This window comes from Crassostrea angulata, chromosome 6, assembly GCF_025612915.1.
Source record: "Crassostrea angulata isolate pt1a10 chromosome 6, ASM2561291v2, whole genome shotgun sequence".
Taxonomy (NCBI): Eukaryota; Metazoa; Mollusca; class Bivalvia; order Ostreida; family Ostreidae; genus Magallana; species Magallana angulata.
In genome coordinates this window covers 15,501,152-15,526,903 of record NC_069116.1, presented here as the reverse complement: position 1 = coordinate 15,526,903, position 25,752 = coordinate 15,501,152, and the positions used below count along the sequence as shown (strand labels likewise).

Genomic DNA, 25,752 nt, shown 5'->3' with positions numbered 1-25,752 from the left:
TTTCCTGGCCTAATAGTTTTGAGAAGAAGACTTTTATAGATTTTCTCCATATATAAAAATTTATCCCCCATTGTGGCCCCGCCCTACCCCCAGGGACCATGATTTGAACAAACTTGAATCTACATTATCTGAGGATGGTTACACGCCAATTTGAGCTTTCCTGGTCAAATAGTTTTTAAAAGAAATTTTTTAAAAGATTCTCTCTATATATTTCTATATAAAAATTTATCCCACAATTGTGGCCCCACCCTACCCCCGGGGACCATGATTTGAACAAACTTGAATCTACACTATCTGAGGATGCTTTCACTCAAAGTTGAGCTTTCCTGGCCTAATAGTTTTTGAGAAGAAGATTTTTAAAGATTTTCTTTATATATTCCTATGTAAAACTTGATCCCCTAATTGTGGATCACCCTACCCCTGGGGACCATGATTAGAACAAACTTGAATCTACACTATCTGAGGATGCTTCCACTCAAATTTGAGCTTTCCTGGCCTAACAGTTTTTGAGAAGAAGATTTTTAAGGATTTTCTCTTTATATTCCTATGTAAAAATTGATCCCCTAATTGTGGCCCCACCCTACCCATGGGGACCATGATTAGAACAAACTTGAATCTACACTTCCTGAGGATGCTTCCACTCAAATTTGAACTTTCCTGGCCTAACAGTTTTTGAGAAGAAGATTTTTAAAGATTTTCTCTATATATTCGTATGTTAAACTTGATCCCCCAATTGTGGCCCCACCCTACCCCCGGGGACCATGATTTGACCAAACTTGAATCTACACTACCTGAGGATGCTCCCATTTTAATTTGAGCTTTTCTGGCCCGACATTTTTGAGAAAAAGATTTTTAAAGATTTTCTCTATATATTCCTATGTAAAACTTGATCCCCCAATTGTGGTCCCTCCCTACCCCCGGGGACCATGATTTGACCAAACTTGAATCTACACTACCGGAGGATGCCTCAACACAAGTTTAAGCTTTTCAGGTCGAATAGTTTTTGAGAAGAAGATTTTTGAAAAATACCAACAAATTTTCATTAATTCTCAATTATCTCCCCTTTAAAGAGGGCGTGACACTTCATTTGAACAAACTTGAATCCCCTTCATCTACTGGTGCTTTGTGCCAAATTTGGTTGAAATCTGCCCAGTGGTTCTTGAGAAGAAGATGAAAATGTGAAAAGGTTACAACAACGACGACGACAACAACGACGACGACGACAACGACAGACAACGGACAAATTGTGATCAGAAAAGCTCACTTGAGCCTTTGGCTCAGGTGAGCTAAAAATCACTCAAATTAACAGGAAATTATTTGATATTGAAAGATATAATGATAAACTGTACATATGTCAAATAAGCGAAAAATTTGCAGTTTGGGGATATAAATGAATATCTAAAATAGTAACAACAAAACCCTTGTGGGATTCGAACTCGGGATGTACAGATCACAAGTCCAACACTTTATCCACTCGGCTATGGAGTAAGTTACATGTTGTAGTCAATAAAATCCTTCTTATAAAACGAAATGTCGTTTCGATCAGCGGTCAGCCATTTTGTGAAGATGTGTTATTCCACCTTAAAATACTATCAAAAGAACAGAATTGCAAGTATCCACATTATGGTTCTGGTGTTTAAGACCCATCTTGTTTATGACAAATGTGGCGAGTTTTATTACAAACAGACACCAAAGAGTACCGGGAAGTCCAAATACTGATTTTACACAGTCTCGGCGTAAAGGTAAAGAAAAAACGAATTTACATGTATAAAACATTTATTGTTTCCATTTTGTAAATTCTAAGATCATGTATTGATGAAATATTTGTATATATAAAAAAAAATAATAAATATGCATGACAAACTTAACGTGTATGAAAAATGAAGCTGTATCAAATTACAAGAGATTACTTAATACTCCCACTTGTAAACATAACATTTCTTTAAGCAAAACATAATTTTAAAAACTTCAATTCATCCTTAATACAAACTTTAAGATTTTCTAAAGAAAAGAAAAAAATGGTATCTGGTTAGAGGACCCATCAAGAAGAAACAGAATTCAGCTTATTCCGTTGTATTCTTTGAACTTTGAATATACTGTACATTTATAACTTATAATATTCATACATATTGGTTGGTTTGATATTTTGTCAATTTTCTAAAATATAACAAAAACTGTACTAAATGGAATATAGATGTGTCACTTGGACTTTACACGTACCATGGCGATAATAAATTACTATGGTATAAAATAATCGTACACAAATACATGCCGATACATCCATACAGAATGAGCAAGAGAAATAAACAATTAGATATAATCCTGTATAAGTTAGTGTACTGTAGCAATGCATGCATAGAAGTGTTGTTTATTTTCATGTGAGCGGTGCTTCAAAACACCTATATTGCTGTGTAAGCTCAAAAGAAAAAGACAAACATTATCTAGGAAACTTGATGCTATGTTGTTACAAAAAAACCTCAAAAATTTAAAAACAAAAAAAAATCCATATCAATAATTCTGAATTGCATTCAAAATGTAAGGGAGGTTGGACTTCTACATGTATATGTGTGACCACAGATGATATGATATTGTAATACCTAGGGAAACAGAATCCTAAGGCCATTATGACTAGATATACCGAAAATGTTGGATTTTATAAATCAATGGTCCCTCCCCATCTAAGAAATCTACTAACTTCACACATCTTAATGAACAAGAAAAAGACTTTCACCAAAGCTGTAGAAACTTGTGAACTTCTATTTGCTTTAATTAATTAACGAAAAAAAATATTAAATAAAACGTTCAAATGACCAACAGCTATGTGTACTAAACAATTCTAACATTGAGAAGCAGTCAAATGTTACAGAGCAGAAAAAAAACATTGACTTTACAACACGATACAGATCTCATGTATTCAAATTGCACCAAAACTTCAGCATTTCTACCAACAACATGCATTTATTAATAACACACATGATTTAAACATGTACACATGAAACTATGAACTCTCACAGAGAAATAAAAAAAAAATTCATTAAAAAAACAAGTGTTCACCATTTATAGTTCTGAATTGTGGCAAATCAACATGATAAAGAGAAAGAAAACTGGAATTTTTTTGTACATATTATTGTATGTGTGGCTTCATTACAAAAGTGAAAATATTTTAAAATTGTATTTGACATCAATTACAAACACAGGGATGTTTTGGCAGTAAGCCTGAACGTTCAATGAATGATTCTTTGGTCAGTGCTTTGGGAGAATTTCTTGACTGGCCTGCTGTTTGGATGACCTCACTATTTTTCAAGGCTGTTGGTATTTCTTAATAGTGTTCAGTTGTTTATTTTCTGGCAAGCTTATTTTTTCCTCTCCTGGATTATGGCACAGACCTAATACGGTTCTGTCAATTTACAGAGAAATGTCTGATCCTGTGAATATTCCGCTAAAATAGGTGTTTTTTGTTCTTTTTATTTGTACTGAAAAAGAAAGAAAATCATTTTTTTGAGAACATGTACCACTATATCTTTTCAATGATTATCTTCACAAAGGGGCATAAACAACTGGTATAACATTCACCCAAAGCCTTCTATATTCATGATAAATCACAATATATTACAGTTAGCTTTTACAATGAAAATCATACAGTATCTTCACAATTAAAGTGTTTTCACTGAGTTACTGTAGATTCCTTATCTTATGTGAGTACTTAGTTTTGTGATCCTGGTGTTTTGTATCAAATCGTGAATGCAGAACTTTTATCCCTATCCTTATCTCTCATAGTTCTCAACTCTTAAAAATAAAAATTTTAAAATCCGCGAGGGGTATTTCATACAATTTTACGTGGACATTATTAGTCATTCCTTGCGTTTAATAAGGAATCAACAGTACCTCTGGATAATTAAATTTACATTAACACACAATAAACACCATTAGACTTCTTTATATTAGGTTAGAAACACTGGCCCACAACTCACTCTTTGATGTTTTCTTGTGACCCCTTGCTGCCCCCCACTGACTCCTCCCACTGCTGTTTCTCTTTTTCAAACATTTTCCACTTCTCTTCCAGTTCTTTTTGTTGCTGCTCTAAGCTTTTCTTCATGTGTTCTGCTCGCCTCTGAAGCTGTGAACAATAAAAACCTCTGTGAATATTCAGACAGTATCTACATGTACTTTAACTTTGTTCTTATCAGATTTCATTTCTTGACTTTGAAACAACACATATATTTAATAAATAAAACCCAGCATGTGCTTTCCATTTACTGGACATTCCTCAGCCAACCACTACAGTGATGTTTACAATTCCTCAATCTGCTTCATAAAAACTAATTACATCTTGAAACTATATAATGTGAAAAGTTTTATAAATATTTACACATTTTTTGTCTGACTAAATTCTTAGTTTTTCTTTGGTAACCACCTATTCTAAAAAATACATCAATTCAATTAAAAAAGTAGCATTTTTTTAATGATGAAGACCATCTGACTCAAATTCACAATAATGAAAGTACACTGTAAGTGTAACATAACCCCCAAAACAAATAGTACTTCAAATCAATATTGCCAGCATTAACAAAATGAAAATATTAAAAGTTTTCATTTTTTATAGATAAATAAAATGTTGCTAAATATCCTCCATATATTACACATAGCTATCCCCTGTAGGATATCTACTGGTAGTCTCTGACCCCCTATCCCCTGTAGGATATCTACTGGTAGTCTCTGACCCCCTATCCCCTGTAGGATATCTACTGGTAGTCTCTGACCCCCTATCCCCTGAAGGATATCTACTGGTAGTCTTACATCTGCCTCCGATTCCTTGAGCTTGGCCTGCTTCTCTTGGACTTTCATCTCAAACACCTGTTCCATTTCAGCCTCCATCTTCTTCATCTTGTTGTCATGTTCTTTTTTCTCCTCTGCCATTTGTGTTAGAGGGTCCCTGCAGAAAGATACATTACATCTGTTATAAATCTGCTCTCTACAACTCATCACCAAATTTTCACACCACTAGTTAGACATTTATATTTATAAATTACCTCAAAAAGTGAACAAAATATTCTCTCCTCAACATGTTAATTAAAGTTTAGTGGCATCTATGATAAACAAAGAATACACATCCTTCAACAATCGCTCCAACATCAATATGAAAAACTTACTTTGATAGTGATCCAGGTTTGATTTTGTTGCCATCTGTTGAAGAAGGTGCTAATTTGTTATACCGGAAGTTTTCGTAATGAACATTGTTGGTGACATCTTTCAAGTCCTGCATATGCGTCCTGTAAAATTTATAAATTCAATGCTTAAAAATATTTTTTCAAAACTATGGCTCCTTTTCCTGTCATTTTGTTCCAGTCAAATTTGTTCTGATCAATAAATAATTGGAACTGTCTCTATTATGTCATGTGTTTTGGAGTATAGTTCAGAGCAACTTCAGTTCATAGTATTGAATTAAATGTATTTAATTATTTTTAATTTCCACTTTCCCCCTATAGGGTTGTTGAGGAAGCTTACCTGATTATCATGTTCCTTAAGGCAATGAAGTCATTGTGTTCCAAATTTTCAACTAAAAAACAGACAAATAATCATTTATGATGTTATTAAACAATGTACAATTTTATGTATCAACACGAACAGTTTGTTTTTCTTTCAAATTACTAACCTTATCAATGCAAACAAATGGATTGGTACATATGTAAATAATGTAGTGGATACATTGTACTGTGGTTTCATCAATACTCGTTGGCAAAAATATTTGTGCATCTAATGAAAATCTGAGTTTTAAGGATATGTAATATATGGTCAATAATCTTATGAATACAATATGTTATAAGATATTGCACTCCAATGAGCATTTAACATTTTTTGATCAACTCATCAACAAAATCCATGAAAATTTGTGTTCAATAAATATTGATGAAATCACAGTATTCCCTCACTTTTAGGCTTCAAGACCTACCTTCAACTAAACCCCATGGATATTGTCTCCCCCTGACTTTCTTGCCACCAGCTTCAATAACACGATTGCTGCCTACGACTGCAAAGGGAACTCGATCCTACAATCAAACACCATTTTATAGGATAACCAATATCATTACTTGCATGTCTTGATTTGAAAAAATATAAATACGAGGGTTGTTCGGAAATCATTGAGACAAATTGATTATTTTCTTTTCTAAGTGACGAATTTTGGTGAAAATTGGCATAGACACTGAAGAAACACCAACAAATAATAAAACAAAGTAATATTAAAAGAATATTTAATATTTTGTTTACGACATTAGATAAACAAGTCGGTGGTCGGGGTACCCGGCGCAGCCTTGAACTCGGAGATTAAATACACTTATACATCTACTTTATAAGTGTCCGTAGAATTACAGTTAATGATAAAAGAAATCAAATTAAATATGTTCATTTTGCTATTCTTTGCGACTAACTGTTGATGAAGTTTCACTGATGTTCGAGTTGAAATACGGATATGGTACACATATATTTACCAAACAATAAAAATCTGACAACGACTTTACATTGAATTTTGACGTCAAGGCGGCGCAACGAAAACCATTAAACTGGTGGAAATCTCAGAAAAAGACCTTTTAAAGCCACGCAATTGCGTAAAAAACTATACAATGACAAGACAGGGTATAGAACTTCAGTTCATCATATTTTTTTCACTGATTGTTTAACTAGAATTAGGCCAAAGAGATTAATAAACAACTTTTGACACACTAACTGTTGTCAACAGTTCTAAAATATGTAAAAAAAAAATAAAATAAAAAAAAAACGACTGCAGGAGACATTCACAGTAATTAGACTTTCGGGTAAAAATAACTCGATTTTTTCTCTAAAAAAAAACAAGAATGAGAGAAAAAGTCAATGATGACATCTTGAAATTAAAACAAAAGATGAGAAATAAAGAATAATTCTTATTTCAGTTCGTTTGTATTGAGTTTAAAACACGGGAGCAATAAGAAGCGTTAAAATGACGTTGCGAAAAGTTTGCGGTTGCGCCGGGTTACAGGACGAAGGCACGTTGGTCAGCTTGCTAGGAATGATCTATTCATGCCATGAACAAGAAACTTTTCACATTGATAAACTCTATCCTGATTTACGTTTTGGTAAAATTTCAAGAGTTTATCTTTTTTACTAAAAGAATAAGAGAAAATGTCTCAATAATTTCTGAACAACCCTTGTACACCCCTTTCTGGCTCAGAAAACTGAAAACTAATCCAGGTCTGAACAGTTTCCTATCTATAAATGAAAAGCAGGGATTTGAAGAATATATCAACTTGTAACCATTATAAAAACTTTCAGTCTAATCAAACTCAAAATCTCATATATTCCTAAAGTCAGGTTGGTGATATTCATAAAATAATAATAAATACCCCCCCCCCCCCAAAAAAAAACCAACACAGCCCTGGTATGCAAAGGGTAAAAATTCTTTGTTGAATTTATAAAAAATGTGTCATGTTCAAAAGACTACACTAATTTCTTGATAAGCTATATTTGAAACAAAAACATTGAACACTTTACTCAAATACAAGCCAAAATATAGAATTAAAAACATTAGGACAGAAAAATTTCCTGAAATCTTTACGACTCATGTCGAAAACTCGTAGTCAATTACTGTGCACTTAACTTCCTATTTTTAACTAACACAACTTTTGAGAATTTTTAACATGTAAATTAATAACTCAGTAAATTTACATTTGCAAATATGTTTCCTTATATGAACCTATAGAATAGCGAAAACGTTCAATTCTGAACTTTTTCGTGATGTCACAATGATCATAGCACGCACTTATCACTTGGATTATTGTAAACATAAAATCTTGGTAATTTTAACAGTTCTGAACGATTTGTTTTTTTCAAACGTAAATATAAGTTATAAACAGCAATGTTGAAAAGTTCACTGGGATATGAAATTGTTGGTCGGTACGTGATCAAATCTACTGAGAAGCCCTTCGGGCTTCACAGGCTTTGATCACATGACCAACCAACTTTATATCCTGGTGAAATTTTTAAATTGCTGTTTAATTCTTAAGTGAACATGTCTTTTTCTATCCTATTTCTGTCAAGATTTCTAGAATGATGAGTTTAAATCCTTAAGTATGAGTAGTTTTTCAAGAAAAAGATGAAGTTTCTTGCATACTCACCCTTAGTTTCTTCTGAATTTTATTTTCTTCCTCATCATCACACTCTGGAAACTCGTAGATTTTAATCTTATGTTGGGCAATTTCATTGAGAATCTACAGAGGAAGAAATATGGTTATAAATGCCTACATGTATTCTTTAACATCTTAAACAAGATTAAACAGCTAGACCTTTCCTTTCACTATCTATTATTTACACACAGTAGTTATTGATTTGATAACAGGTCCAATTCTCTTGACTTTTTAATCACAAGAATCATAATTAGATATCAAACTCTACAACGAGATTAACCTAGATGAGATAACTTAATCTTATGGATTTGTTTTTAATCTATAATTACACATAATCTCATTTGCTTCATGGACAATGTTTTCTCCCATTCCTTTATTTCTTTCTTCGTCTATAATTAGCTATTTATAGTTGCTGTTGTTTAACAAGCTTACAGTTTTCTTGAATTCCCTGCACTCATCTGGGGTAAGGGAATCTGCTTTAGAGATGAGAGGTATAATGTTCACTTTGTCATGTAGCCTCTTCATAAACTCTACATCTAAAGGTTTCAGACTGAAAATATAAACAACAAATAATTACATATCACAGTCATACTTCCTTGCTTCATACCATTTTTTCTTCTTGAATTTTAATGTGTTTTTCTCCAATTTTTAGATGGCTTACACTCACCATTAAAAGATAATACATAAAATTCTGTATGATAAAATAGATGCCTCTTTGTATCTAAAATACATGTAGTTTTAATACATGTACCATATCTAAAAATGTCAAGATAACAAAGAACTTGTGTGACAATATGGCAAAAGATAAATCTTTTCACTTAGAGCTCTATCAAAATAAAATTGGTAACTAATGTAAACAAGGATTTATCTACAGAAGTTGCTTCAATTAATACTGTAAGTTGTTTTAACTCCACGGTGTTAAAATTTCAGTACAAATCGTGGTGGTTTTAATTTCATGTTTCAAGAAAAACAGTTGATCAAAGTAAAAGCATTAACACGTTTTAAAAACATGTTAGTATTTATGTTGGGTTTAATTAAGCGAAAAAATGATAAATCACAAACATAGTGAAATTAAAACCATCGTCATTATTTGTCAATCTACAGTAACCAAGAATGAACCAGTCATTGGTCAAGACTTCTTTATCCACTTATACCTTTTCAAATTTGATTTGTTCCCACTTTATTTCATTGAAAATATTGAATTGTGTAAAAAGTATAGCAGTTTGTAAAATATTGTTAAGAGGGTGTATTGCTTTAGTTTTACAGTGAACACTACTTACCCGTGACCAGTTGGTGCGATGAAATAAAGGCATGCATGGACTCTGGTGTCTGGGGTGGGGGACCGCACCACTCTGGACTCAGCATTTAAATATTCATCATATTTACTGTCTATGAAATCTATCACTGGCTGCCAGCTGTGAAAAAAATAAATGAAAACATTACCCAAAAAGTTATAGGTGTCTTTCTATTATAGTTAACTGCTTCTATCCAAAATTTGAAAAAGATGTGTTGAAAATAACTTAATTCATTGCTTTAAAAGAGTTGAGGAACAGACAGACAATTTGATTTCTACAGCTTCTGCATTTTTTATGCTGGAATCTAACAAGTCACTTGTTTCCTATTAGCTATTTTTTGTCACTTCAAGTCATTTATTACAATACATAAGAATTTGAAAATATAAATCTTCATATCTTTCAAAGTTTATGCACAGACAGGACTAGCATCTCAGCAATAAGTGAGAATATGATCAAATAACAAAATCCTTGCATTGGCAAATTAAAAGGTTCACGGAAATTGAGGAAACAATCACTTTAATTTGCTGAAATGTATTGATTTAGCAAACTAGCATTTCCTTGTTTATTTTAAATTTCTTGCGAGAAAGGGAGAAAGAAATAAAAACTTCCCTAACAGTTCACACCATGCAGACTGAGATTAATACGAGGGATCATTTTGCAAGGGAAATGGAAACTTGACAATGTGGGTCAATGTTGATAGATGTGGAGCTACATTCAATTACCTCCACATGATTAGCTGAACATTGGCATTTTTTATTTTGAGGCATGACTAATCTATCACAATCACCTGCCTTTATATCCTGCAGCATATATATTTTGCACAGAGAGAATGCATACTTAACAAATCTTCCTTGTTGAAAGTAAAGTGGAGTGTTAGTTTGTAATATGCTAGAGTGCATGAGCAATACATGTTTTTCTCATCTTGCAGGGTGGTTATTTTTGGAAATGTAGAAAATAACGAAAAAAGAAAACAAATGTACATGTAAATCAAAATGAACAGATCCTTTGGTTTTAATGTTGCTTGGTAAACATTGCTTTCATTTCAGAAACTTGTCAAAAATTGGCCTCTCATTCACCTACCAGTTACTATTGTCCACAGCATCTCCAAAGCCTGGGGTATCTACAGTGGTCAGATTTAACTGTACTCCATTTTCTTTGAGAAGACATTGTGTGGTTTCAACCTGAAGGAAAATCAAGATCATGATAATTTACACTGTAGAAGATGAAAACTATTCTCACTGTCAGACTGAAAATCATTTCTCAGAAAGACAGCCTGTTTTTAAAGAGACCATTTATAAATTAACCCAAATTCCAAAGCTGTTCAATCATTTAGATCTAGCTGAAGAACTGTAGTTCTAAAGGAAAATTTGGGTTGTCTGACTGTAGAGCTACAAATCTACCGGTATTTGCAATGAGCTTGCAAATTTTGATGCACAAAAATGAGTGCTATTGGTAGTTTTGGACTTACTAACCATGTTGCCAGATTTTTTTTAAAAATACTCTTGATGTTGTTACTTTACTTGCTTTTGAAATTCTTTTAAACATCCTTATCAGCACCATAAAAGTAAAGTAAAGAAAAAAATGGCCACTCTCATTTAACATACCGGTACTTAACTTTCTGAGGTTGGTAATGGTGTTTCAGGGAAAGTCAGGGCAAGTTAAGAGATAAAACCAGTGGTAAAAGTTCTAAAGGTTATATTATTATCAAATACATGTGTTGACACTGTATGTCTTTGGTATTTAGGTTGAACAGTTAATAGTGCATGTTTTAGTATGGTGTAAACTGCAAAGCCTCTGCATGCAAGGCACTATAGCTCTACAGTCTAATGAGTCTATTGATTCTAATTTTCCAGTATATCCATGTAGCTACAGTTCTTCAGCTAACACATGTACTGTAATCATTAATTAATTGAACAACAATACAATGATATCAGAATTTTTAAATAAAAACACACAGACCATTAATGTTTTCAGACCTACAAGAACATCTAAGTACCAGTAATATTCACACCCTCTCAGACTGGGGTGAGTGCTGTTGGTAACTGAAAGTCAGTATATAGCAAATATTGTAGCTGTCCCTTTCTTGAGTAGGTGATTTTTTTGTCTTGTTACCCTATACTGGTAGCTTAGACAGTGGTATACGTGTAGTCCAAGTGATATACTAGTAGTTTGGACAGTGGTGTATTGGTAGCTTGGACAGTATAATACTACAATACTTGTACAGTAGTTTACTCAGTAGTATACATGTAGCTTGGACAGTGGTATACCAGTATCATAGACAGTGGTATACTGATGGCCAGGACAGTGGTATTATACTTGTTTGGACAGTGGAGGGACTCCTACCTTGACGGTTTTCTGTATCCTGTGGGAGGGGCCCTGGTAATCAGCACTGTATAGGTCAGTCAGGAAGAGAGAGTTGATGAGGGTCGACTTTCCGAGCCCAGATTCACCTAAAATCCAAAACATGCAGTCCATTCAGATGATACATGTAATATTCAAGTGTAATGTTGAGATAGAAGTGTTCATATGGATAAAGTACAACACATGGATGTCATAGTAGGTTTTATATGAATGAAAAAAAAAGCACAGATTTTCATGTCTACAGCGTATTTAAAACAAATAAATTGACCTTTAAATTACTGTAATATGAATATCTTATATCGATACTTGTATGATTTTCTCATACTAAAAGAACCCCATTTTCCCATTCAAGCATGAAAGATGAAAAGGGTCACCTAAAATTAACAACTATTGCCAGTGCTTTTATGATGAGGAGGGTGAATTATCTGAAAACCTCATCAGAGTATGCAACAGGAGTTACCATGGCATCTAACATTTGTTGTACACAACTCATCACAGATGCCACAGAAGAACTCACAAGATAAAACAACTGGCAGCAAGTATGCCAGTCTGAATCACATGGAATGGCGGCAACACCCTCCTCTAATGAAACAGGGCCTTTGTGTGCATATTGTTAGCATTTTATTATAGGCTACTGCAACATATTTCAGCCATATTTATTATAGTCTATGACCTTGGCTTCCTAATGAAAGACAAACCAAGCCAAGAAATATGCCAGGAATTTCACAATGGTTTCCTATATATGTCAGTTTAATAAATGTAAAATTAATGGATGTTGTTAGGAACCAATCAGCCTCTTTGAATTCAAGAACGTAGAGAAAGTTTAAACACATATTATTATTAAAATGAATATTTTTGGCATAGACATAATTGGATTAATTAAGATAGAGGTAGAATACATGTACCGGCCAGTGACACTATAGTGTGGATCAAATTGGGTCTACAGAAATACTCCTTGACAGGTGTCAAGAAAATTAAATTTTAAATTGTATACACTGAGAATGTGATACAACTATGCACTTTTTATTTTAAAGGTACCAAAGCAATGAGAAATATGAGAGAGAGAGAGAGAGAGAGAGAGAGAGAGAGAGAGAGAGAGAGAGAGAGAGAGAGAGAGAGAGAGAAGGTTGTAATCATCATTCAACTGTAGTAGATACTGCTACATAAAATATGTTTACTTGTATTTTTCTTGAACTTCTTTCCCCTTCAACAAAAGCTATTTTTTCATCTATGTAACCCTAGCATATCATTATCCTTATGATAGCCATTAATCTGAAACTTTAACCATGGGGTGTATAAACTTTTAAAGTGAAAATTTCTACCAAGATGACAGCAGAATGCCATTGTCCTCAAGAAACTTGAGAGTGTATCATTCAACCCAAGTGACGAATGAAGATGTCCGCTTTAACGTACCCCTGAGCTACAAGTTGTCATTGTTTTATCTAATTTTGTCTCGCAGAGCCAGGTAGTAGCTGCTACAACTGCCCTAGGTTGATCACTTTTGTTAATGATAGAATAATTATTCAATATTAAGCCAACAATAATTTTATCAATAATGATAACTGAATAATTAATCATCAGCTACCAAACTGTTTACACAGCTGTAATGGAACAAGTACAATCCGGGTTCTCTTCCCTTTTCAAATAAGAAATACTATTGGGTCTTTTGCAGAAATTTCTATGTATTTGATTTGAAATTGAAAATCAACATCAGTGTATGTACATGTATTCTTAGTGTTGATGAATATGGTACCTCATCAATATTTCAAAATAGAAAACTGCTTGGAGATGCTTATCAGGCCCAGCATGTTATGAGGGATCTGAAGCAAAAATATTGATATTGCATGTTGCTGTGCACATGCCACTTTAAGAGATTTATTATTGAGTTAAATATGAGTCAATCTTCCCAAATAGAATCAATGGCAGACAAACCATTGACCATGCCTTGGAGCTTAAAAAACTGGGATAATGATTAAGAGCTAAGGGACAGTGGAAAAAAAAGCAAAATCAATAAAGGCTGATCCATGTCTGGGTCTTGGTGGCCAGACAATCTGTTTTCTACAGAAGGAACTGTCATTAATGGAGCTTTCTCTTTCAATGAACTCCATCTTCCCACAGTCATTCATGGAGCTTTCTCTTTCAGTGAACTCCATCTTCCCATCAGGAAGGGATATAAATAGCTTATTGTTATCTGAACAATACAGATGACCAGAATGCCCTTGGGGTGACCTTACACTGGAACACCCCAGTGTAAATCAAGGACATTATCTTGTCTGAGATCTCCAGAGTAATCTTTCTAATTCAATTGGACTACATCCTCGATTTTTGACAACTACTAGGTACAGCTTGGAGCAAACAAGCTATTTTAAGTCTCATAAGGGAGGTTTTCTGGTCGTTGAGGGAGAGAGTGATGACTGTTAAAAAGCTTGAAGATCCTAAAATTGATCGACTTTTCCTTCCAGTGATCTGCACACACATTATTTCCAAATGTATACAAACTGCAACCCATATAGATGGAGTTTCAAATAGAAGTTTAATTTTGCAACCTCTGTTAAATGAAATCAATCAAGGTTCTCCATTAACAACAGCATGACATAACATTTACTTACTAGTTACCAGGTTTCTTATAATGGATCAGTGGGGAGGCCCTATAATTACATGACTGAGAGACCAAAGATCTGGGGGACTGGAATCTACCTGGGCATGACATTTCACTGGATTACCGGGGTCTGGCACAGGGGTGGACTAACTAATAACCCAGTCTGCCTATTAATGCATGATAAGTAAGTCCACAGAACTTATCAACCCATTGTGAAAATCTGTGTCCACAACTTTTTCAATCTTTATACTGACAATAGGAGAGAAACTAGGGCCACCTGATATTGTTCAAGGGGTGAATTTATCACTATTGGTTGGTCAGGTTCGATTAAGAAACTTTAAAAGCTTTCTCCAGTTCTTGAGTGCAAGAGACATTTTACGTAACTCATCAATCTTACAAACACAATACTTTCTTATTTTTTAAAAAGATTGTAAATAACAATTTAACTTAATATTTTTCAACACATTACAGCCTCTAATTGACATAATTGTACAGATAGATTCTATTTCATGCTCAAAGGACTGCAAAAAGCACTTTTTAGTCCTTTAAATAATGAAGCCCCTCAAAACTTTATGACAAAACTTTGCATCTCATTTGTATATTTTCTGGTGGGTGATGACCTTTAGGGGATAATTTACAAGATTGGTTTAGCTTTCTGCAATGTTTGTATCAAATGGATCAGATCAGCTCCGAAATGTCAAAAAATGCCGAGTCAGACTTCCCTTATACCTCCATTATCAGTTTACATAAGAAACATATTGCTCCAACATTTATTTTATAAAGTTTAAATCATCTGACAGCACACCATTGAAAAATGCATGCAGAATCATCCTTTCTCAAGCTCAGCATTTCTTCATGTTACCGATATTATGCAATTTGCTGCATATGAGACATGGAGAAAAAAATTGGACAAAAATAAAAAAAATGGCAATAAATATGCTTTTTAAAACTGGATATTCAGATAATGCAATTTAACAGCAATCTCATGTAAAAATTTCAATAAAACATTCTGTAAACCAATGCATGAAAGAATGCTTCAACTTCATCACTATACAAATACATTTGCTCAGAACAGATGCTGAGGAGAAACCCATGAATCTCTGGACTGGAAGTAAAAATTTCCAGATGCTCTATCAGAATTGGTTCTGCCTTCTCAACAGAGGAATTTAATCATGCAGTCCTAAATCCTGGATACTTTTTGTATAAGATCCCATGTCTACTGAGAAAGAGTGGATGTTTCACATTGCCTTAGTAGAATGCATTAGTTCATAACCCAAAATGTTATAATAATTTCAACAGAACTTAGAACTCTTTGGCTAATTTCACAGATAGTGGATAAGAGATTCCTCAGAGCAATTTGTTAAAATTAACACCTGAATGGCTTTATCTATGGAAATTAATCTATCCACTATTTCTGATCCTCATAACAACATACTTTTATTGTCAAAGGAGCTAATCATTCCAAAGGAATTTTATGTGTGCAATTCAAACAACATGAAACCTTAATAAGTCATAGTGTTAACCTACCAACAACCATTAATGTGAATTCAAATCCACGTTTGACAGATTTTCGGTACACTTGGTTTGGAAGGTTGGCAAATCCCACATATCCATCAAGTTCTTTGGTACTCTCCCCATATTTCTTCTCTCTGCTGTAATCCTTCTCTCTTTCATCGGCGTCCTTCAATGTGTGACCACCATGTGGCTCCCTGGGAATCCTCTCTCTGTCCGACACGAAACGCTGTGAGGGGTCAAACTTTGGTCCCGCATTTTCACCACCCTTGAAGAATGCCTCCCTTTTGGCTGCATTCAACTGTTATAAAGTGAAAAAAATATTAAGATATTATATGCTAACAATAACACACTACCACTGATTGGATATCAAATGTTAATTAAAACCCTTGTTTTCACTTGCCATATTTTACAAAGTTTCAATTCTTAACAAAAGTAAAATCAACTAGTTCAATTCAATGTCCGTTTCAAAAAAATAATGTTGATATTTCAGATTATATTGTATTTAAACACAGAAATAGTTTGCATTATATACATAAGTTTTAAAGGAAATATTTGGAACTAACAGCTTGTTTCCGATATATTTTGCCTTGTATGAAATGACTGTGGTCACAACACAGAATACATGTTCCTTAATTATTATTGTGAAAGGTATTGTCCTGTCACAAAAGGTTAAATCAATTTTAAACTTTTAAACACCCAGACTGATTGAGTGGGTTGTATTCAAAAGACTCGGGTCAAAATCCAAGCTTAATCATTGTGGGCAAACAACTCTACAGGGCACTAATCAGAGAGCAAATAGCTTGTGAAGGACCAAAACTATCCTCTTAAATAAATAGACCTGGTACTGAGGCCAAAGGCTCTTCCACATTCAACATCTTAATGACCTCTTCAGTAATGATGTGCAAAAATTCTGTAGGTTATAGGCTTACAACAAAAAACACCAAAGTAGTCTTTTCCTGTGTTTAATTTCATTAACTACAGAGCATATGGCTAGAAACTCAACCAAAGCTATAATAGTTTTAATGTGGGGTTATAATTGATGTACTTATTGAGTTCCTGAACTAAAAAGACAAAACTCATCTGACATGAACTACGTCAATCAACATAATTTCCATACACATCTGTTACAAAGGTGTTTCTTTTGCCTAAGTAAATGATCTAGCTGTTTAAATCTATAACACATCACACACCACTGGCACCCTTTTACATGCTATGAAAGGATTAATTTACTTAGCAATGACTGAATGTACATGTACATAATTCTGTCTTCTTGACCTAGTTCTGTTCATAATCATAATGAACTTCTCTGAACAGATGTACATGTACATAATTCTGTCTTCTTGACCCATTTCATGAACACAATGGACCTCTCTGAACAATTACTAACATTGGTTCTCTTTCCAACCTAGTTTTAGAATACAATGAACAACTAGAGCAAAGCTCGTTGCAAAGCAACGAGTGGGTCTTCCGTTAATGATGGAAGTAAAGCTGGAAGTTCCTGTAGGAAGCAGAGCTCTTAAACCAATAACAAGAGTAACTAAAATAAAAAGATGAAAAAAATCGAATATTCCTGGTACGACTTAACAATATACGAATGATTTTAAGTACGACTTAACACAAACCTTTCAGATTTTAAGAACGACTGAACAAAAAAAAATCCGAATGTGTTCCGGTACGACTTAGCAATTATTTTTGGTACGAATTAATTTTACTTTGAACATTACGCTATTTTTTAAACCAAGGACGCGGAATCAAAATTTCCGGAAAAATCAATTTTTAAACCCCGATATCTCTGTAATGCATTGTTTGATTTTCAAACGGACTTCAGATTTGAATTCACCATGGCAAGTTCTATAAGACTGTAGTATTGTCTTATTTTGTTCAAAAAAATGAAAATTTCCAAAAATTGGAACTGCTTCCGGTTTTGAGCAAAATTGATGAACAAAATTTTAAACCCCCCAGTACATTATAGAATTGATACATCTATCATTAGTAAAAATTTTAAAGCGATATCTTTGAAGTTAACGGAGATTTCTTCCGGACAAAATCACTTTTTTTAAATTTAAAAATGGCCGCCAAATTTGAACGGAAGTGAGGTAAATGCTGAAACTTTAATATCTTTTAGGCATGGTAATTTTACAAAAGCTCTGAAAATTTCATTGAAATCGGATGAAAACTTTTTGAGATATAAAGCCGAGAAGGAGTCAGAAAAAAAATAAAAAATAAAATAATAATAAAAAGAAACCGAAGAAAAACAAGAGGGTCTTCCGTTCGTAACGGAAGACCCTAATGACTAAAATATAGGGCACCTGTTCCCATTAATATCAATGCACGCATGACTTCCAATACTATATTCTTGAGCTAAATACACAACTACTGCACATCAACCCAGGTGAATTCCTCTCTATCACATATACACAAGAACTGCACACATTCTTACTATGCTGGCTTTATCCATTATGTTCTTCTAATTACAGGATCCTTTTACAGAAATTACCAATAAGCATTCCTTTTACCGGAATATGAAGTATTGATTAGAACGCACACGAGCAGGCACGTAGAGTTTTTGCACAATTTAAACTTCCCCTTCAAACAAAAAAACCCTTGGTCCACAAGGAACTAAGAACAAATGATTATGTGCCGGCACTACTATCTCAACAACTGTTGTTACTGTAAAGAACCAGTGACCTTGAACTTAGCGATGAATCATTTCCTGTGAAGTATTTCTTTAGAGCTTTATTTTTTGATTATGTTGAAATGTATCCAAACATCCCTGGGGGCAGAGATTTTACCACCATGCAGGGTAATAACAAACATTGAAACAACCCCAATGTAATATTCAAGACGCCATGCAGCGAAAGCATATTATTAATAGAACATATCACACAGCTTCTCACACGATTCTTTAGAGAGGGAAAACACTATTAATGCATTCATATACAATTAGATAAGAGCATAACACTTGGGATTTGTCTGTTAAACAGGAAACAATGTGAATATGAACATGTACATGAATACTTTGGTCAGACAGCAGGACCTATATTGTGTATGTTACACACATTCTGGTTCAAAAATAGATCCTGCCTGGAGTATGGGAACTTTATTGATCACAGGGATGTAGAGGCATCCCACATACAGGACTGTTCCGTTCATTCGGCAGAGAATGGACAGTCTGTTATTGTTCTGCATACCTCACTGTGTGTATGTCAGATTAAATCATTGTTACACCAATAAAATGGACAAATCATCTAAATGACTGATCAATTTTCTCATTAAATCATCACCCTGGGGCTATTGTTAATGAACCATGACCTATAAATATCTGCTGGTAATGATGACAACAGATTGATTTAATATTACTCCTACACTAAGCAATAAAACATACGGTACATGAGTGTGTGCTTGTGGTGTGCATCGCTGTGTGTGACTAGCAAATACCAGTCAGATGAATCAAGGAGGTGCAGTCTCATGCATGTCATGCAACACAGCTGTCCGCTACAGACATGCTCTATTGATTCCCAAACTCCATAAGATACACCATTTCATCTCCTGCTTCTACCGTTCAAGTTGAATGGCACTCTCAAAAGACATGTATCTGATAGGATGCCAGCATGGGGGCTAGAACCCATCAAGGTTCTTACAATGCACAAAACTCAAAAGTTTGTTTTTCAAATTATCTTATTAAACATCTCTTACACATCTTTAACCCCACTCTTTATCGCTAGCAATTACACTGCTAGCATAATGTGCATCTCAGCTGGCAAATCTTCAAAAGTTTCCAATATATCTCTGCTTTCCACATAATCTAATCAACCTAAAACAGCTAGACCTGCACCAGAGTTTCAACAAATACTTCATTTATTCAACCCCTAATCAGCTTGACTGTACATACCCCTTCCAACTGATAAATTCCCTTCCTATGTGACATCACCAAGACTCTAAAAATTCACTAGAACTTTTACTATCAATTTCCTTCTTGTGCCACAAGGAAAGACAATGTTTAGATAATGGCGTCACAAGTGAAATCATCCAGACACTTCAATTCTTGAGAGCTATATCAAAACTACTCGTACTTTAAAAATTTGAACATGTCATACTCTCATGGATAAATATCCCAGTTAAAAATTTCCCCTTTCACTTTAAGATTGACTAAGCCGAGTTCCTATGTAACCATGCATTAATTAACAATATTTCAACCTTGTTTACTTCTTAACTTGTTTTAATAGAACTTTCCCTAATTCACATTCAGTGTAATGAACACATGAACAGATGAAGATCCAAGACAGCAACACCCATCATCATGTACAGACAGCTGTCAAACTCATGTTCACATGTGTATACTTACACCAGGGGCACTCTGACTCTGTGAGGTCTCCTTGTTGCTGTCCATCATTTTATCATTGTTGTACCTGCCCACACTGGACATTGAGTTCACACTACTTGCCGGGGATGGGGTTTCGGACTTCTCCCCATTGGGGCTGGAATTGATAACATTGGTTGGCGGCATCGTTGCTGCCCTCTCAACAATGGGACTGCTGTGCTTTTCTATAATCTTAGGCTTCTCCACTTCATCCTTCCTAAAGCTCGACTTCAGCAATCGAGTCCTTTCCGCTACTGATGGTGGTTTCTCTGGCAAGGGTGGGGCAGGACCTCTACCGCTTCCTTGGGTACTGTTAGCACTTGATGACATAGTTGTTTTTATCCAACACACAGATTTGTTTTAACACATCACCCTACAATAATCTTGGTAGCTAGTGAAAATTCCTCCTTCAGAAAATAAAAAAATGTAACTGATAACTTCAACAGGGACAACTCAGTATTTGCTGTATACAAGCAGATATCCCTTGAGCAAAAATCCCTCACAGCCAAATGATATTTGGGAACACATAAAAAGAAGTGGCAAGCACAACTGCTATGAAATTCCTGGGTGAAATTCAATCCACAGCACACTTTCCCCTCACAGAAACACAGCTTCCCCAAAAACTTGTTTCTTTTGGAATCCTTCTGAAATGACTTTTTTGTTTATTCCAAAAACTTACTCTCTGCAGCAGCAACCCTCCTTCAGTTCATGTTTAATTATTCACTTATTTAAACAGGAAACAAGTGAACCTTCTGACTTGCACACAGGATGTATAAGCCTTTGTATACATTAGAACAGGGCCTCTTTGCCCTTCTAATACAGACTACCTTGATGCAGAAATAATTTGATGATTTGGTATGGTTATCCTTCACTCTCATGAAATCCAGATGTGTCAGTTTATACAAGAGTCAGAATATAAAAATCCTCGAGGAAGCCTCTCAAAACTTTCGACATTCACCTCTTCAAAGGAGAAGGGAACATGCAAGCCTTGATTACCCAGCTAATGAGGCTATATTACATGGAATGTAGAAATGATACTACATGTGAATAACCCCTCTCCTAGGAAATAATAATACTGCTTACAGCATCCAATGAATCTCACAAGTCTCACTAAAATCATCAAAGGCCTGTCAATAATGTCCAACAAGTTGCAATTATCAGGAAATAATTTTCAAACTTTGCCAACATCAACCCTGCATAGAAGAGTCAACCAGTAATTAACAGGGCCCTGTATGACCTCCTTAAAGGCTCCAAGATTACACAGTCCTGATAAAAGCTTTTTGGCTTGTCTATGAGCAATGACCCCTGACATCCAATGCATCAAGGTGGAAACAGATTACATCCAAATCACTACAAGAACTCAGAGGATCAATACTATTGCAGGAGACACATTCAATCAGGCAGATGGCTCATTGTGCGACAACGTGCATGTTGCTTAAAAAAAGGGGTAAAAACCCAGAAAACAAATTGATAAAGAAGTGTCGTCTGTCTCACAAGTGTGACACAAGATGCACTTGTTGTCGGGAGCTCTTGATGGCAAAACGATGTTTCTTTGTTGTTTACAGCCTACGACATGATCTTGGCCAGTGACTCACTTATAAACAGTGATAAAAGAGTGTTCATTATCATTTGTTGTGCCCATTGCCAAACTTTCTCAGTCTGGCTGTTATTTGTAAACTAGCTCAGAGAGGGGGATCGAAAAATCATTTAAACAAACATTATCTAAACACCTCCAGGTGCTGCATGATGATACATCTTTGCTGTATCTCAAATCTTCAGGGTGTGACTCCTTGGTCATATTAGATGGATAAAATTATAAAAATGTGATCTTATATATGCTGGGAAATTAAGGCATTTCATTTCTTGATGCCAGCTTCAATAAAAGGCTAACAAATGAAACTAATACTCATTGGATTGGAAAAGTTCTTGATCCTGGAGTATGTATTATCTAATAGTATGTAAAGAAAACATTGATGGTATAAAACAGCTGATTCCATGTCCCTATACTGTGTTAAAACATCTGAGTGCATGCATGTAATGCCAATAACTGACACTGTTCATTGCATCAAAGTCTACGTGATTTAACCCTCCATGGTCATCCAAAAAGGTTTTTACATAATTATCTTTATCGTATATATGTAGATGTTACACATCCAATTACAATTAATAGTGAAACTAGGTTCTCCATTTCACTGGGACTTTGAAAATGATTTGTTATTAGTTATTGATCACCTCTACAGTTTTACAAATTGAAGAGGAAAATACAAATAAAACTAAAAGGAAATAATTAATATGAGAAGGTTCCCTAAAACATAGTACATGTATATACTTCTATCAATTTACATGTATGTGCTCTCCACTTTACTTATCATGAAGTGCCTACTCTTCAGAAAATTTGATTTTTTTTATAGTACACAGTAACCACTTACTGGTATATGGAACTCATTGATCAATTCAAATACAAAATTCAAACACTAAGCAGTGAGCTCAAAGCATTTACTGGTATATGGAATTCATTGATCAATTCAAATACAAAATTCAAACACTAATTGGGACCCAATGCAGAGAACTCAACGCATTTTAGCAAGTAGAATTAAAGCTAGCTAAATATATATAGAAACTTAGTTCTTCCAACAACTGTATAGTAGATAGTGTCCATTTTCAAAATAAAATAAAATTCCAACAAGTGAAGCACAATGTAATAAGACATAATAGAACAAAACCCAGTTACTCCCTAACAAATCAATCAGTTTGGAAGGGTCCATGATGTAATGTATGGTCAAGTATGACCAGCTCAGAGCAGTAACTTGATTTATGAACACATTATTAAACACTGTTGACTATCAGTTTATGATTATGAAACCTCATACTTGCAAGCATGCATGACTGTGCTGCAACTACTGAAAGCTTGTAAAACCAGCAAATTTCTCTCCATCGAGATAAAAATTCAACTCCAACGCATACTCCAAATGTTTGCATAATTCATTGCATCAATTTGGACCTCTCATATCTTTATGTACATTCATTAGATAATTATAATTACAGCCCCTATACATACAAGCTGTGTTAGTTAGCAGGCAAAAGTAGCTCTTACTTATGTGTACACTCCCTCAAACAATTTAAATCTCTAATACAGCAGCAAATACATTAATAGCAGGGATATGACACCAACAAGCTAAGCCTTGTAATACTTTACATAATCAACACTCCTTTGTGGTTAAGACATCTTATACATAGGAAAAAGAGTTAGAATCCTCTTAGAATGGATCAGTTGATTCTTTATCGGATGCACAAGTGGCCTGCTTTTAAAACTCATTTATAAAGAACATGACCCAAGCTAATCAGTGATTTTAGCAGATGAATTTTAAGCACTTACCTCATCTCCAATCTCACTACCCTGATTCTGTACAACTATGTAACTCTGAGACATTGTTCTAAGCTCTCCTTTCTTTCTTCACAGGAGAGAAAAAAAAACACTTTATCACGCACTATATTGCAGAGACTCCTGAATGATAAGATATAATTCTGTACATATGTACAAAGTCTTGAATTTTACAGGAAACCTCCCAAATGATAAAGATCCTCTCAAAATTCCTTTTCGAAAAAAATATCTGCCACAAAAAATCTTTTCATTGGAAAAATTGCAGAGACTTCGTGAAACTCAGGTTTCACGTGCGGGCAATAACAGGGGAAGTGTTTAGAATTATTACACTGCCAATCGGGGTCCTTGTTTATTAAAACGTAAATAATTACACAGCGATGGTTCCCCTTAATTCCGCAATGTTTCACCATAAACTATTCTGAAAGAATATCCAGTTTCTATTTCAAAAACACCGCCCAAAACTCATCAAGGCGAATAGAAAGTAAGACAGTTGTGTATTATTTTATAGTCTTTTCTTCACTTTATATCAGTTGTTAAATAATTATTAAGTTTCGTCACACAGAAGCTGGGACTTAATTACAGGGAGAAGTGGCTGACACCCCAGTAGTTTCCTCTCTCCTCTAATAGACTGGAGAGCCCAGTGTCTTAGCTGACTCGGATTTTACGACTCCTAAGGCCAGGGATAAGGTATAGGCATAAAAAACAAGAACTCGACACCAATCCGTCAAAACATAACTTAAATACCACACCATAAAGACCATATGCTAGCCATTGAAAATCACTCATCCTGAAAATTCTTTCGTTATTATAAAAATATCTACTTCCATTCATTGTATTTCTAGTGTGCAATATAAACTGTATGTTTTTGCCTTGTAAGAGTAAATTTCTGCATTATATGTCCAACATACAATGAAATGCCAATAAAGAACATGGCATAATTTTTCTTCTGTCTACCTGAGAAATATCTTACATTTGTGTGTGATAAATGTAAATACAATGTCATTCCCAGTAATTTAGGACAGCCATAAAATTTGCACCTTAGTGAGAGGTCTATGAAGTACATGTATATATTTAGACCATCATTTACATTAAAGTTATTGTTAAGGGTGGGTTTGTCATAGAAGATATTACATTTATTGTTAAAGGTACATGTCCTAAAACTATTTTTTACAAAGAGCACCGTTACAGTTATAATTTTTTTTTTTGGGGGGGGGGGGGGGTGCGTTGTTTCACGAATATGATTTATGATCTTGTTAAATGCTTGTTCACAGAAATTCATTTGTCCAACTCATCATTTATATTAAATTCACTTTAATTGAGAATCTTTTATGCGAGGTTAAGATACTAGAGTAAATACTTACAAGTTAGGGTATTTTACGAATATCATTTTCAATTCACCAATAAAGAGTGAATTTTTTAAAGTTTTTAGAGGTTTGAAAAGGAAGAACATGATATGAAAATATACAGTTGTTCTTAGATTTATTGTGATTGGTGAGATTTCCTTCAAAATGTGTAAAGGAGCCAACTAGAATAGGACATAAATATTCAAGAAAATGATAAAAACTCAGTGAGTTGGTTAATTGTCATTGAATATGTGTGAGACGCTGATGTGATATAAGTGGCCAATATATATTACACAAAAAAAACTAGTTTCAGTTCTTTTTAAAATACAAGATATTTGCTAATGAAATGGTAGTTAACTTTCAATAAATCAACATAACCTTCGATATACAAAGAATTTTTAGACAAATATGCCAATAAATGAGCAAAACATTCTCATAAATAATATAGTAATATTGTACTACAGGTAACTATTACCTGGTGCTAAAATGAATCTTTGTTACATGAATGTCTCATCTTCCTTTACCCAACTTGGGATTAATTAGCAAAAGGAATTTTTGATGTTTTAATCTATGACAGCAGAATCTGCAAACAAAATATAACCAGGCACAACAATGTATCCTATCCACAAACTGACCACAACCCATAGCTCAAACAAACGACCTAGCTCTGACATCAGTGGCAATCATGGAGCTACTTTACTCAACAAGATAGAGGTCAGGGGTCAATTATAATCACTGTCT

The 25,752-nt window shown here is 34.3% G+C and overlaps 1 protein-coding gene across 4 annotated transcripts; it reads right to left on the bottom strand.

The window, feature by feature from the left end:
- Positions 1-1,758: 1,758 nt before the first annotated feature.
- On the bottom strand, positions 1,759-24,428 carry LOC128187173 (septin-7-like). 4 transcript variants are annotated; one of them, XM_052857423.1, is made up of 13 exons: positions 23,663-24,428; positions 15,939-16,224; positions 11,795-11,901; positions 10,532-10,632; positions 9,437-9,571; positions 8,589-8,706; positions 8,148-8,240; positions 5,951-6,047; positions 5,506-5,557; positions 5,151-5,270; positions 4,798-4,933; positions 3,972-4,117; positions 1,759-3,473 (listed from the first exon to the last, which is right to left on the bottom strand). In XM_052857423.1, the coding sequence occupies exons 1-13, from the start codon at positions 23,714-23,716 to the stop codon at positions 3,440-3,442; spliced, it is 1,479 nt and encodes a 492-aa protein (XP_052713383.1). In that variant the 5' UTR covers positions 23,717-24,428; the 3' UTR covers positions 1,759-3,439. The 4 variants fall into 4 exon arrangements, with proteins under 4 accessions (XP_052713383.1, XP_052713381.1, XP_052713384.1 ...); XM_052857421.1 differs by lacking the exon at positions 23,663-24,428 and adding an exon at positions 20,272-20,813; XM_052857424.1 differs by lacking the exon at positions 23,663-24,428 and adding an exon at positions 19,819-20,155.
- Positions 24,429-25,752: the final 1,324 nt, after the last annotated feature.

Excerpts from the sequence above, each read along its gene's own strand:
- LOC128187173 (XM_052857421.1), bottom strand. The coding sequence starts at position 20,616 with ATGTCATCAAGTGCTAACAGTACCCAAGGAAGCGGTAGAGGTCCTGCC. Across the intron at positions 9,572-10,531 it reads GCTGTGGACAATAGTAACTG|CTGGCAGCCAGTGATAGATT; the intron begins GTAGGTGAATGA and ends TTTTTTTCACAG. Across the intron at positions 6,048-8,147 it reads AAATTCAGAAGAAACTAAGG|GATCGAGTTCCCTTTGCAGT; the intron begins GTGAGTATGCAA and ends GTTTGATTGTAG.